Source organism: Toxotes jaculatrix, chromosome 17, assembly GCF_017976425.1.
Source record: "Toxotes jaculatrix isolate fToxJac2 chromosome 17, fToxJac2.pri, whole genome shotgun sequence".
Classification (NCBI taxonomy): Eukaryota; Metazoa; Chordata; class Actinopteri; family Toxotidae; genus Toxotes; species Toxotes jaculatrix.
In genome coordinates, this window is record NC_054410.1 from 2,395,479 (window position 1) to 2,410,513 (window position 15,035).

Sequence of the window (15,035 nt, forward strand, 5' to 3'; positions counted from 1 at the left end):
GGAAAATGTGTCTTTGGCTGTGTCTTCACTGTGCCACCAGTAACCACCACTAGATGGAAACATCTTACTGAAAAGAGACGACAGAAACGCTCCACATCACTGAGGTCAGGTCATTTTAAGGGTGGCTTCACAAAACAGATCCCATGACAGCGGCTGTTGATCTGAGGTTTGGGATGGTTGCAGGAATAAGAATTCAGAGTTTTGTTACACCTTCCTCTAAGGTTTGTTTCTGGACAAAAATCATACTTTAATTTACTCTCAGCTTTCACAACCAAGTAAAGTCCGTCAGCATGGAGGACCAAAAACTGCTGGTAAAATTAAAAGGTTTGAACTCTAATTTTTTTTCAGTCTGATGAACACCGTCCAGTGACTCAGAGGTCTTGGCTGTGGTCCTCGTTGGCTCATAGCCAGTCGGTGGATTTCCACCGACTGGCTTCCAGTCAACACACAGGTCTGCCCAAAATTACCAGTACAGTTTCCCGCCAGTGGATTTAATGACCCTCACTCCCTCTTACTCTCCAAAGGGGAACTTGTACCTGTGGCCTCTGTCTTCCTGAGCACATCCTTCTTCTTAACACCGATGTACGAGCAGGGACAGACTTTCAGGAAAGGTAGCGCATGCTGACAGGAACTCGCCGCATGTCCCTCTGCAGGCTCACATCCTTCCTCTACTTTCAGGAATGCCAATTAGTTGCAGATATTGCTTAAGAATAATAAACTGGATACACCTCAGCTCAATGTGCACCGGTTCTATTCCCTCTCAAGGAAATAATGATTTCCCAGAATTGTTCAAGACTTATTTGACTGCCTGTGAATGGAGGGACCAGGACGAGGGACATCAAATAGATTCTTTTAGAGCCGTGTTGTTGTTTTTGGCTTCTCTCGCCGCACAACTTCAGGGAAGGCAATGTCTGCTCACCACACCGGTCCAGACTAAAATGAACTTAATTACAGCCCCATATAAAGATGTTAGTTACGGAGCTGCAGCATGTAAGCAGCTTCAGATTCGTAGGAAATCACACCCTGAAGTTTTACCAACTTTATTTTACAAATTTAATTTACATTTAATACACTTAATTCTGTACATCAGACAAAATGTGAAAACCTAAAGCATGATGTCTCCCTCTATTGCTCATATATTTCAAGAAATATACGGCATAAAAATAAACTTTAACAGTGATTTGATGTAAAAAAAATTTACACCATCAGGAACACAACTGCAAATACTGACCCTGTCCTTTCACTGAAACACAAACACACACACTCACACAAACCTGACATGATCTTTTTTCTTTCGCAGTGAAAAGCACCATATCTACCAGCACTAATGTGAACTGCAGCTTATAGATTCAAACAGTAGCTACGCTCATGCCATCGTTTTACAGTCGGGCCGAGCTTCGTCTTTCTCTGCTCGGCTCGTCATCGCCCACAGCGCCATTCACATTACACGTCGTCACACACTGCGACAGCATCATTTTGTAGAAGCTGGACTGAAAACATCCGTGTCCAACTTACACACAAACACTACGGCACATGATACAACCCGACTCTGAGCCAACATTAAAACGACTGAAATGAGGAGAACTGGATGATGAGCATCGTCGCAGCGTACGGCTCATCTAACCTGAACTTTGGAGAAAAACGGCCGAGCGCCCGCGACGCCGATTTCTCTCAAAGTGTCCGACAGAGTCGCTTTGGCTCTTTTCCTGTCGGCTCTGGAGAGGTTCGTCTTGAGCTTGAGCAGAGCTGAAATGTGTTTTTCACTGTGGGTGAGAGAAGGAAAAGGAAGGTTAAAAATCAGCATGTTTAGCACAAAGTTAATTATCACAACAGTTTTACATTTAAGGAAATAGACTTGTTCACATAGTTCACTGAGAATTAGATGAGAGGACATACTACTCTCATGTCTCGAGGGTGAATTAAACTAAAGCCAGGAGGTGGTTATCTTAGTTTAGCATAAAGACAGGAAACATGGGGAAACAGCTCGCTCAGCTCTGTCCAAAGGAAACGAAATCCACCGACCGACACCTCTAAAACTCACTGACTAACAGCCCGTGATTGATTTGTATTTTCAGAGAAAGAGAAAAACTGCTCAGGTAGATAAACAGAGCAGGTGTTTATTCTGGGGGAGGCAGTGACACCTCTCAGGTCCGAGCTTAGCTTTGATTGTGGCTCTCTGCCCTTTGACTAACTGCTGCACAGCAGCTTACTTAGGTCAGACTTTATGTCTGACCTAAGTAGCGTGACTACACTTCTTTGTTTATTAAACTGAAGCGGTACAAATATATATCATACTTAGGCACATTATCTGACCACCATCTCCTCCAGCCAACACTGCCCTCACACCACACTTCTTTGTCCACAGGAAACACTGCAGCAGTGCGATATATAAACAAACCAGCCACAAAAAGCTTTACCAGCTACTTCTCTGTCTGCTACTTCTTCTAATGTCGTCCTGCTGCCAGAGACAGCTCAACACACCTGAGATGTTTAGACACAGTGTGCTTCCTGTTACCTTTCTGCTCTGTCTGTGACTGTTTATCCTCGCCCTCCTGTCATTAGGTCTCTTACACTTGACCTAAATAAATGAGACCGCTGTGCTGTGTGTCCATGTGCTTTGTTCAGAGTGAAAGTGTTACCTCAGGTCAGGAAAAGCACTTCCCAGTGATGCCACTTGCATCTGTATGGCGGGGAGCTCCTGGAGTTTCAACACTTCTGCAATCTTGGTGAGGATTTCTTTCAGCCAGTCCTCCCGTGAACCCTGTGAGGACGGAGCGGGTACGTCAGCTCAGTCTACAAGTTTCCTAAAACTGTGATTAACACACCTCGTGTGTTTTAGGGAGGATTTTATCGTGAGCGGTCACAGGAGTGGAGTTTTTACTCTGGATTTTCCCCGGACCGCTCATTAATCAAGCTCTGCTGTTGGTCCAGTGAAGCCTTTTACTCACTGAAACATTCTTCCTGGATGAGTGGGTTGATATGAGTGATACAATACTCACAGGAACAGATAAAACAAGAGAGATATTTGTCCTGTGCCATAAGTTTATGAGACATTTTGGTCATGGATAATGTAACAAACTTCTTTTCCAAATACTTTTATTAACTTTAGCTATAAAATCCCTTCAGATTTGCCGCTGTTAGTCCCCAGGCCCCCGGTCAAATTTCACTGTGTAGCGACGATGAGGTCTCACCATTTCAAAGAATAAACTGTGCAAACTGTCTGCGTTGTCTGTCACGGTCATGTAGGCCTTTTTCTGCCATTCCTTGTCCTTCAGCTTGACTTCTCCTTTGAGGAGCCTCTTCACATATACAACCGTCACTTCCTGATGAAACTGGGAAATCAGCTCCTGTAGTTAATCCAATCATCAAATCAGAAACGCAAAACAAAACAAAACAAAACAAAACAAAACAAAACAAAACAAAACAAAACAAAACAAAAAAAACCCAAGCATTCATTCTTGGACTGTAAATGTATTTCTTGCTTTCGTACCCGGTGACAGGATTCTTTTGAACCCCTGAGCCCTTGGATCTCCGTTTCGATGCTGACCAGCAGCTTCTCAAACAGGGGCTTGTTCAGCCAGTCGCTGGTTCCCAGCTTGCGGTAATGTGGCTGCGTGAGAAACACGACGCATTTAGACACTTTCAGTCTCAGAAGCATGGAGATTGCACTTAAAATCACATTGTTCACATGATTTACATTTCAGAGAAGGAAACTGGGTTACACTGTAACACTGAGGGAAGCAGTGGAAGGAAATCTCATCTCATACGTGGGACCAGAGCGAGGAAAACTTTGTTTAGTCTATCTGATTTCCGGATTAAGCAGAAAACTCTTCTCTGTTTGTGGCTTGATAAACAGTTAAATGATACAGCTGATGTTGTTGTTCAGTCCTCCTCTATCAAAGACCGTGAGGAGACCAAAACCAAAAGTATCTGAGCTTTTCCCGTGATAATTTCTGATGACCTTCCTGTAGCTTTAATCACCAAGCTCATTGGTTTCTGCTGAAGATGTTAATCTGTGTAGTTTTATCAAATGATACTCAAACAGAAGGAAGTAGCGTATTTGCTGGGGTATATTTTTAGCGGCACATGAATCCACATTCGTTGGTATTTGTGGCAGAGGGGTGGTGTATGTTGGACTGAGTCAAAATAAGATGCAGTGTGTGTGTTCATGATAATAAAGGAATGTTACCAAGTTCAACAGTAAGGCTCACTGATGTGTTTTAGTAGTTTTAGAAAACAATGCACAGCTTTGGATATACACACAATATCTGTTGTTCATTGCTGGTTTGGAACTTTGCACGAGATTTGTCCAAAAGAAGAAAAAAAAAAAATCCTTTGCATCACATGGAATCAAACTCACCCTGAGGGTCTCGTGCACAGGGCTTAATAAATACGTGTGGGCAGATTCTTTCATGTCGGTCAAAACACACAAACAGCTTTCCCGCACATTCTCCAGGAACAGGTGGTCGTTCTTATTCAGGACATCCCTGCAGAAAAACCACAGGAGCCACATTAGCTCACAGTGAAGTGCTCTGCTGTCATCTTAACCAGACCTACGTCTCATCACGTCTCATCGCCTGAATATCAGAAACGTACCTGAACTGTTCCACACAGCCGAGGTTCGCCTTGACGAACGCCTTGCTGTTGGCTTTGTTTTGCCTTATGACGTCGTCTTGGAAGCTCTTGAAGCTGCGGGAGTTTGTGGTAGAATGAAAACAGTTGATTTTCACCTCCACACGGTTTCCATTACGTAAAGTATAAAACAAAAATGGATTTTAAAATGACACTGTTGTAGAAGAAAGCCATCGGGCTTGTTACCTCTGCATTAAGCCGCCCAGTTCGCTCGTTAAGCTCTGGGCCTTGTGCAGGTCTCCCACCACTTTTTCAGCTGAAGTCACCATACCGTAAATTAACTAAAGACAGACGGAAATAACAGCATTTTAAAATTACTGCTGAGTACAGAGAGAAAGAATTTCCTATACTACATGCCTTTTTTTTGTCAACGACTTTCTTCATCTACATACGTCAAGAATCCAAAGCAGTTAAACTATAACAAGGAACTGAACTCCTAACCTCCGCAGTGCTAGTGCCTTGCTTGTTTTCACACCGTCGTGCTGTTTTAACATTGCGTTGTACTGATCCTCACCTGGATGATGTCGTCGGCCACAGGACTTCTGTAGCAGCCATCCTCTCTCGTCGGCTCCTCTCCCTCGCTCCACTTTTGCTTCGCTTCCTCCAGGACACGGCTGATGTAAGTCGTCAGATCATTCTGAATACAAAAAACAACAAGTAGCGTTAGCCAAAAGTGTTGGGTGTTAGAATTAGTTCTGAGAAACCTGCTAAACTAAAACTAAAAACAGCTATGGATGTCAACAAAACACACAAGCTAAAATGAGCTCTGGTTACCTGTTGTTTGCTCAGGTACTGGTCCTCCAGAGATTCCAGTATGTCTTTAGGCAGCAGCTTCCCCAGCGCTTCAGTGTTGATCTCACTGGTGAGCTTTGGATTTTGAAGGAGTCTGGCACAGAGGAGCAGAAATCGTAACTTTTACTAACACCTCCACACGCGTTAACTCCAACTTTGTACATTATAGGAACATTATATCAGAAACATGTACTGTACATTTTTATTAATCTGTGATTCTCATTGTGCTCCAGAACGTTTTCATTTTAACTGCTTTGCCTCAGCTGCTTCCCTCATTGCACAGGCAGCAACATGTTGTTTTCAAAAAAAAAAAAAAAAGATAACCAACTGGTTTGGGAACACCGGGGTGTAACTGTAAAAAACAAGCTCCAACTTGGACAACTTTCTTGGCCTGTGGGGGCACAGCTGCAGGGTTTGTGCGTCTCCTGTCATGGATTCCTACACTGCCTTAAAAGTTATACAATTTTAGAGCAAGAAGCTTTGTCCATGAATCAGCCTGAGAAGTTAAGGGTGTAAACAACTGCTTCCTCATTCATTTCTCTGACGTCATATAATAAAATAATGGCAAACAGATTCAGTGGCAGATGTTTTTAGTTGCGCTGATATCCTAGATGTGGATTGAGAACATTAGTCCCATTCATTCATTCATCTTGCTTATATTGTTTAAGTTCCTACATAAAACCACACTGTCTTCACCAGGCAGTCCATACAAGACAGAAAGTCTAAGCTAGTCCTGTTGCAGTTGCTCTTTGGGGCAACATCTACTTACAACCCCTCACGACAGACTGCACAGCTAGCTAGCAGTTGTGACTAGTCTTGGCAAAATCTAGTAGTTGAATGCAGGACTTTCACATTTCAATATAAGTGTGAATAATGAGGTGCTAATTACTTTAAACATAAACTGAATTCATTACTTACTCAGGATAATGACTGTTCACCCAGAGCAGGAGGAAAGTGCAGTCCTTGTCCTCCAGACCAAAATCTGTGATCTTTCTGAGTATGTCACTGAAGGTCTGGTGGTACAGCCTGGCATAAAAATTACAGATGTCTGCCTCTGGTGGGTAGCAGGTCTTCACCTCATCCACCACACACAGCAGGTCCTTCTTCAGCTGCCTGGCCATGCTGCAGATGTGTGCCTCGACAGACGACTGCTCTACCTGGTTAACGGAGGGCGTTTTCGGGTTGTCCATACGATCCTTTACCAGGCTGTGGAGAGTTGTGTTGTGGAGCTCCTTCCAGCCGCTGGGCCTCCACCTCGGGGGCGTCCGATCCCTCTGCCTCCACAGTTGGTCCTGCTCATCCTCCTGGTCGATGGCCTTCACAGCAGACATCAGAGCCTCGCTGCTGACGTCGCTGAGAGACAGACTCCGCTCTAGAGTCTCCAGGATGCGGCGTTCCAGGGTTCTGTGATCTGCAGCCAGGTTGTTAACTTCTTCCTCATTACATTTCAGACTCTCTGTCTCCGTTGTCTCCCAACACAGATGCTCCTCTCTCTCTATCAGCAGCTGGCTCGCCTCACGGAAGAGGCGTTCCTCAAGATTTTGCTCAAATGTGAGGATCACTGAGAGAAAAGGGCAAAGAGGAGGCTTCTTTTTAGAATGTGGCAGATGTTGTTTATCATAAAACGAGGCATCTAAACATCCTAAAAGGAATACACATTATATTTAGGGCTGTAGATAAGGATTAGCTTTACTATTGATCAATCTCCCAAGTTTTTGATCGACCAGTTAGTCAACCTGGTGGCAGAAAAAAAGTAAAAAAGGCCCTTCACACTGTTTTAAACACCAAATGATTAATCGACTAATGGAGAAAATAAGCGGCAGGCTAATCACTGATGATGACAATGAAGCCCAAGAGAGTTTGAGAGTACAGTTTACTGTCGTTTGTTCTCTGAAGAAGTCAGTTTATGGCTATTTAAGGCCACTTTTGTCATGATAGCAGGGATTTCTAGAACAGAGTGTGTGGTGAACTTTACAGAACAGCTTCTCTGTGTTTGTACACACATACCGTTCTCAGGCTCCTCTTCGCTGGGCGACTGGTTTCCATCCGTCGTGGGGGCGATGTTGACACTGTCCTGACCTCTGAGGTTTCTCAGGAACTTGGGGAGTTTTCCCTTCAGCCAGCCTGCACCGGGGGATCTCGGAGTTTGGCCGTGGAGAAAGTTGGCCCTGAAGCCGTCTGACACTGTGGACGCTGACCGGGTTCGCATCCTTATCCGGGCAGAGAAACGGGACCAACAGTCTGAAAAAGGCGCTGACAAGTCTGCGGAGACAAAATACCACCAAACATTTGTCAAATAAAAAGGAAGTGAAAATCAGAAATTTCAACGTTCGCATTTTACCGAACTAGCTAGCTAGCTAACTACATTAGCTAGGTAAAATACTTGAATTTAGTTGCTGCTGTTTTCCTGCTTTTTAGGGTTTAATTAGCTATCTTTAATTACAATCCTGTCACGGTGTCTTTAAATTACCATATAATTATATTTTCTTATATTTTAAATTTTAAAAGAAAGCTTAAAAGTTAGCGCTAGCTAGTTAGCTAAACAATCTCGTAGGTTTAATTGCTCCTTATAAACTTCCTGTTATTTTCAAAATAAAAACCTTACTAACGCATTGAATTTTATTTTATTTTTATTTTTTTGTGCAAATAGTATCTGCAATGCAGAGGCTGCTTTTTTTTTTTTTTTTTTTTTTTAAATAATATTTTTCCCATCCCATTTATGTGAATTTTCTCACTCGTTCATGGCCATTAACGGAAAACAGCAGCGGTGCATATATTACTGGTCCTGCCTGTTGTTGAGTCTAATGTATTAGGAGATAAGATGGAGATCCGGAGGATGGATGGAGGTGAACCAGATGGTGCTGTCAGGCTGTTTCTGTGCCTGGTCTTCATCAAAGCGCCCGGGAATGCTTTGGCTTTAAGTGACCGTGCTTCACAAGAGCTCGTGCGAGTTTTCGGAATTGCATCTTAATTTCTGAGGAGTCCGCGCCGTGACCCGCGCGCGCGGCGCGCCGCCGTTTGAAGATCATCCGAAAAACATTCACGCATGACTCTGCTCATCAGTGGGTCCTCAGCTATACACGCGATTATAGAGAAAATCGAAGGACAGACGGACACAGATGCGTCAATTTACAATTACATAAGAACCGTGGAGCTCAGAGCGATTCCCACCCTGTCCCTTCACTGCAGATCTTATACAGTCTATGCAGCAGATTTAGGAGCAATTGCGTCTTGAGTTTAGCTGTTTGAGAAACTTTCTTGAGAGTAAACACACTATCGCTATCAGCCCAGAGATGGACATCATCTTTTTTGTCTAAACACCCCAGAAGATGTTACTCACCCTGATCTCACAGCCGCTGCCCTGTTAGTTAAAATTCAGCTGCTGTGAGCGTCAGGGTCCCTTTTAAAGCACGGACTGGCTCCTCCTGCATAAGATGAGGCGTGATGCAAAATGATCCCCAGATATGTGGAAAGTCCACGCACACACACACACACACACACACACACACACACACACACACACACACACACACACACACACAGACAGAGAGAGAGAGAGAGAGTGTTTGGGAGGAAAATGTGACTTCTGACTTATGAAATTCTGTAAAGACTTTTATGTTGTTTAAATTCTCAAGTGTTGAGCGTAGGACGAATCCTCCCAATCTCAACATAACTTGATGCCCCTCAAACTAATGGCCAACTTCCTAACAGAGATTTATGTTTACATGCTTCCATGTTAAGAATAACATAGCCGTTTTCACAGTTTTGTTTTCACGTGTGCAGGGCTGCAATAATCCTACAGTTCTTTTAATTTTTGATTATGCAGCTGATAGTTTTCTCAGCTGGTCAATGGATCATTTGGTCTATCAAACACTAGAACACTGAATGAATGAATGAATAAAAATAAATGAATAAATAAATAAGTAAGCAAGTTGTCTTTTTTGTGTGATCAGCAGTCCTGAACCTCAGGATATACAACTTACTGTAATTCAACATCACAGTAAACCAGCAAATGCTCACATTTGAGAAGCTGGAACCATCAAATGTTGGAAGTTTTGCTTGAAAAATAATTCAAGCAGTTAACAGATGACAATCTATTGCTTGACAAATCAGTTAGTTGACAGAGAAAACACTGTCCCCAACAAGGAAAGAGCAGTGTGACAGTGAAATAGCACCTAAAACAGACTGAAAGGGTTCACCACTGTACACATGCGCAACGCTGATTACAAATCATGACCGCAGTCATTCCCTAATCTCAACCAAGAAACCAAAACCTAACCAAACCTCAACCATGATGGCGGCAGATCAGGAAACAGTCATGTGCTTTTTAGGCACTGGCAAATAAACAGTTCTGTTGCTCAGCTTTGGGCAGGTAGGGATTCATTTCCTCAATTATTTCCATCAATTGTTCTGGACTGCTGTCCTTTGGTGTCACTTCCTTAGTCCTATTTACTCGAAATTACATTTATATACAGTACCAGTCAAAAGTTTGGACACACCTTCTCATTCAGTGTTTTTTCTTTGTTTTTTTTTCTTTCTACATTGTAGATTCATACTGAAGACATCAGAAATATGAAGGAACACATCCTCCATCATGATGGTTATAATATTCAGAATCAGAATCAGAAAAACTTTATTAATCCCCGCAGGGAAATTCTTTTGTTACGTACAAACTCCCAACTGAAAATGAAGAAGAGAATGTGTACACCAAGAGAAAAAATGTTTCTAAAATAAATCCGATAAAACGAAGTGAAAAAGAGAAAAAGTATACTGAAAATAAAAGTAAAAATATTGCAATATCCTCCTTAAGATATACATATATTCCAATATCAAACAGAACAATATAATAAAATAAATCCTCATCTTCATCCTCATCATCTACAGTATTTGTTTAATGACTTGAGTTGCTGATCATTTTTGGAGGATGTTGCTGTGCTTCTGTTTTCTGTTTGTTTTGTTTTTTGCCTATATTATTGATACAAATGGGGTGGACAAAACAATAGAAACACTTGTCCCTGTCATGCAGTACAACTCAACAGCACCACAAACTGCAGCCCCCAGAGTGACTGTACAGTTTTAGCACAAACTTTTTAACAGTCATGAAGGAGAATTTATTGCAGGGCTGTTGAATTAGGCTGTTTTAGTTTTGTAAGAAGCGTGGTGCTTCTTTAAACATGATAAAAATCAAGATTTTATCAGCTCAGAGCCGCAGCTTTGAACTGGCTTAGACGACAGACACAGAAAAACATCGAAATGAGGTCAAAGTGTCATCTCAGATGCTAACTTCTGGTAATCATTACCGTGACAGTTGCATCATCACCCCAGTCAGGTGATGCCAGTATTTCTCTTCGTTTTGTCTTAAGTTCATCATTCTGTCACACAATCCCTGTTCCTGCTGTGGATGATCCCGGTGCTATTACAGTGCCACAGCATGCTTCACTGTGCATAGTATACAGTACAGTAAAAGGTGCTTTTCATGAGTGCAGCGTCACAGCAGATGTGAATATTTTTTATGTCGTGTATTATTTTGTAATCGATTTTCCCAAATTCTGTCTTATGTATTTAGAATCTGTCGATATATTCAGAGCTTAGCTTTTGCTCTGACATGCTGCTTTTTGAGATATCACGGTGATGCTGTGCGGTAAACAGTTTGTCTTACCTTCTACTCCGTGGGACCTGCAGGGGAAACAGCTGCGAAGTGTCGAACACATTGCTCTTGGAGGCAGCAAGACTCACAAGTGTGTAAAGTAAATCTGTTTCTGCAGCTGATAAACACTGAAACAAAAACACATATGCAAATATGTCAGGATGTGGTCGAGTCACAATGTGAGAAACTGCACTCTGCTTTCCTTTAATGCACCTGTGCACATTTCCTCTGAGCATTTACATTCAGGAAGTGAGAATGAACGTGGGAATGATTTTAAAATTACATGTGTACAGTTTAAACAGTTTACCCAGTTTCTCACACCGTGTGTCAGATTCTATTTTAGAGGCAAACTTAGGATAATTCATAAATTCAGAGACTTCATCTTGTTTTGTCTTTTTAAAAAAAAGCCTAAAGCCCAAAGAATCTTACAAAGCTGAGTAAAGTTCTTACCACAAACTGCCCCACAAATAAACACTTTCTCGAACGTGACTTCAGGTTAAAGTGTGTTTTCTCTGCTTTCTCACACCTCACTGATTTTTAGATAACCAGTGTGCTTTGTAGCACGGCTATTATTGACTCAGAGGGTGCAAGAAACAGGAATTTGCAGCTCCTGGACACAAAATGACCAAAATGAATCTGCTCCAGTAGCTCAGGGCATCTACACGTGTTGAAAAATCTTTAAAGAAGCAGTGAATTAAGTTCTGTAGTGAGGACGATGTTCTGACATGGTAAGAAAATTAACAGCAGGGCTGGAGCCCACTTTAAGGCCTCACAAAAAAAAAACAATTCCTGAATAGCTGAAAAAAGTTTGATCATCTGCAAAATTCCATGCCATGGACAGCTGTGACCAAGGATAAGGAAGAATTCTGAACCTTAATCTTTTTGTGTTTCTCAGTCAAACATAATTAAAATGATGGCTTTTTAAAATCCCATGTATTTACCTAACCTTTGCAGCATCTTTTTTTTTTTTACTGTCATCCATCATCTATACAGCTTATCCTCTTACGGAGGCAGGTCTATCACAGGGCTGACACATAGAGACAAACAACCATTCACGCCTGTCTTTGCACTGTAGGGGGAAGCCGGAGGAATACCTGCAGGGAATCCACCTGCAGGGAACCCACCTGCAGGGAACCCACCTGCAGGGAACCCACATCCAAACTCCACACAGGAGACTCCGCCAGCCGGTGGAGTCTCACACCTTTTCACTGTGAAGCAACGGTGCTAACCACTGCGCCACCACGCAGCCCGAGTCCATGTTTTTAAAGACTAATGATGATACCCTTGTGTTTACATCATGGCTTTCACATGATGAGGATGAAATATTCACCAGTTTTTGACACTGACAGTTTTCATGTCTCTTAATTCACAGAAGTGGAACCGGTCTTTTCTTTCAGTGACGACATTTACACAAAAATAGTTTTCCCTTCCACAGTGTCACAAGATGTGTTGTGGTTGATGTGACATGAAAATACTGTGTTGGCACATCAACACTTTTACAAAATGAATGGGCCAAATAAAAAGTGAAAGTGAGGTGTGTCTCTGCCCAAACTTGCATCAGCGCCAAAAGTGAAAGAGCGCAGATGTCACATGAAACAGGAACTAGCAGACACCGCAATGAAGGTGGAAATGTGCAAAAGTCATTTTAGATAAGAGAGAATACATAGGAAGAAGGTTCTTTTTATTTGTTGCAGCCGGTTCTAGATGTTTCCACCACTACAGCGGGAAAGTTTGGTTGTTCTGTCAGTGGCGATGTTGTGATTGGAGGGGGCGTCTTTATGAATCACAGGAGTTCACCCTGAGTGTTCGTGTCCAGACATAACAACGTCATTCATCCTCTGTAATTTCTCTTCTCTGAAAATTACTGTGAGTCTTTTGTATCTGAAAATTAGTCCATGTGTGGGATTCACACTCAACCTCTTTGTCACGATCCAGGTGACAAACAAACCTGCACTTTTTCAGTTTCACGCTTCAGGATTTGTTGCTCTGACAACAGTTAAAGTCGTGTCAAATTGTTCTGGAAACATCATCCATGAATGAAGAACAGGGCCCGGGGGTCTGGATCTGAGGAAACGTAACACAACACTTTGTCATTGCAGTTTAACACTAACAAATATAAAACACCACAAACAAGTTCATCTATACAAACATTAGAGCATTCATTTGAATGTCTGACTAGATTTTAGCCATACTTTGTGTTTGACTTTAAAAATGCTGTGTGTTGCGTTCATGTGTGTGTGTCTGCAGGAGAAAGGGAAGTGGATTGTGTAGTCTGAAGTGTTTTACCAGATTCACTTGGACAGTAGGGGACTTTTTGAAAGCTTCAGTGTTGTGCCAGATTTTCCTTCCACAGTGTCACAAGAATTTTCTTGAGTTTGATGCAGTCTTCACCCACAGGGCTCACAGACTTCAACACGCCGAAGGGCAAGACAGCAAGACAATGAACGCTTTCTTTTCAGGCGGCTCGCTTCCTGTTGATCACTTTATCATCTTTATTACAGCAGGATTTGACTGGTTCAGAAGCCCCAGGCGCCTTTAAAACACTTTATACCAAAACAGTATTGAACATAAGTCATCACAGGAACTCAAACCAAACCTGCAACTGACAGAAACCACATCGACCTGTGGAGACAGACACACACTCTGCCTGAATCTTTGCAGCTGATAAAATTATGATCGATGGATTAAATTAAGTTTTGTTCTCTGAGTTGTTGCGGTACTTTTTTCAGCTGAGTAGATCCTATATTAATGTTGTGCATTGCAACAGACATTTCTCACCACAAAATATAATATAAACTATTTGTTTTAATGAAAAAGATTCAATGCCTAGTTGATTTACTGCAGTTATTTTACAGCCAGCGAACAGCTGTGATCAGCCGAGGCTCGGTGCAAGTGTTTTTACTCTGCACGGTAAATGTCCAAATGCTGTTCTCACAAGCTTTTCTTGGGAGTTAATGTGTGACTTCTAACCAAAAACTTCACACCAAAAGCACAACCACACAAACCCATTGGTTTTTAGCATCTAACTTCTCAGAAAAGCCTAAATAAAACCACAGGTGAGAACCACTGAGCTCCGCTCAGAACATGAGAAAAGGCAGCCTTCGCAGCAGTTTCCTGCTCTGAAGGAAACTCTTCATCGAGGGCAGTGAGACCAAACAGTGAAAACACATTTCTCAAGTCACCAACTTAAGACATGGTCCCTGAAAGTATAGTCTTCTCTGGGGCAGAGTGTTTGTCTGTGTCTTATGTCTGCAGACATGGACCTTCACTCCTGGTGAGCTCCTGCAGAGCAGGAGGACACGCCTCCTTCAATCACAGCATCATCACTGACAGATCCAAATGTTTGGTCTGTTATTATAATGTGGAGGAGGCAGATATTACACACACTGGAGAGCAAATCAGATTTTTCCCTTCTTGAATTTGCTCCAAAATTGGTTCATAAATATATTTGAATCCCCTTTTGATGAAGACTTCTGTGATGATGAAGCTCGATTGAAGGAGGTGCGTCTCTCAGATCCACAGGAGCTCAGCAGGAGTGAAAGTGCTTGTCTGTAGATATAAGACCCTGCAAAGGCGGCAGTCGAGCTCCAAGACTTTACTTTGAGGAATTGTTTCTTTAGTTGTTGACTTGAGAAAAATGTTTCTGCAGAGTTTGGTCTCGCTGCTTATGATGAAGAGCTAAGATGTTTCCTTCAGGACATTATCTCTTTTCTGCTGTGGATGATTGTTCAGTGTTTCTGAGTCAAACTGATGGAGGAAACATCTAAGTTGATGCTGTTCAGGTGTCAGTAGAAGGTTGATTTAGAATGAAGTTTTCTAAAGAGGAAGTGTATAGGTGTTATTTTTCTGTGGCTGAGTCTGAGACTTCCTGTTACTTTATTTTTTAAATATGAGAAGGATCAACTTCAGAATCTGTGCTTTCTGTTTTATACTGACAGTTGAACTTTGACACTGTTTGAGCACT

The 15,035-nt window shown here is 42.2% G+C and overlaps 1 protein-coding gene and 2 pseudogenes across 2 annotated transcripts; 1 reads left to right on the plus strand and 2 right to left on the minus strand.

Moving 5' to 3' along the window:
• Nucleotides 1-1,024: 1,024 nt before the first annotated feature.
• On the minus strand, nt 1,025-11,198 carry tnfaip2b (tumor necrosis factor, alpha-induced protein 2b). Of its 2 annotated transcripts, none has more exons than XM_041061162.1 (12): nt 11,084-11,198; nt 7,432-7,686; nt 6,343-6,985; nt 5,407-5,518; nt 5,147-5,269; nt 4,819-4,913; nt 4,597-4,689; nt 4,361-4,487; nt 3,491-3,610; nt 3,192-3,347; nt 2,640-2,761; nt 1,025-1,763 (listed from the first exon to the last, which is right to left on the minus strand). In XM_041061162.1, exons 1-12 carry the CDS (start codon nt 11,133-11,135, stop codon nt 1,616-1,618), a joined length of 2,046 nt encoding a protein of 681 aa, XP_040917096.1. In that variant the 5' UTR covers nt 11,136-11,198; the 3' UTR covers nt 1,025-1,615. The 2 variants fall into 2 exon arrangements, with proteins under 2 accessions (XP_040917096.1, XP_040917097.1); XM_041061163.1 differs by lacking the exon at nt 11,084-11,198 and adding an exon at nt 8,765-8,867.
• Nucleotides 11,199-14,143: 2,945 nt separating this feature from the next.
• LOC121197829 lies at nt 14,144-14,287 on the minus strand (annotated as a pseudogene).
• Nucleotides 14,288-14,660: 373 nt separating this feature from the next.
• Nucleotides 14,661-14,839, plus strand: LOC121197828 (annotated as a pseudogene).
• The last annotated feature ends 196 nt before the right edge of the window (nt 14,840-15,035 follow it).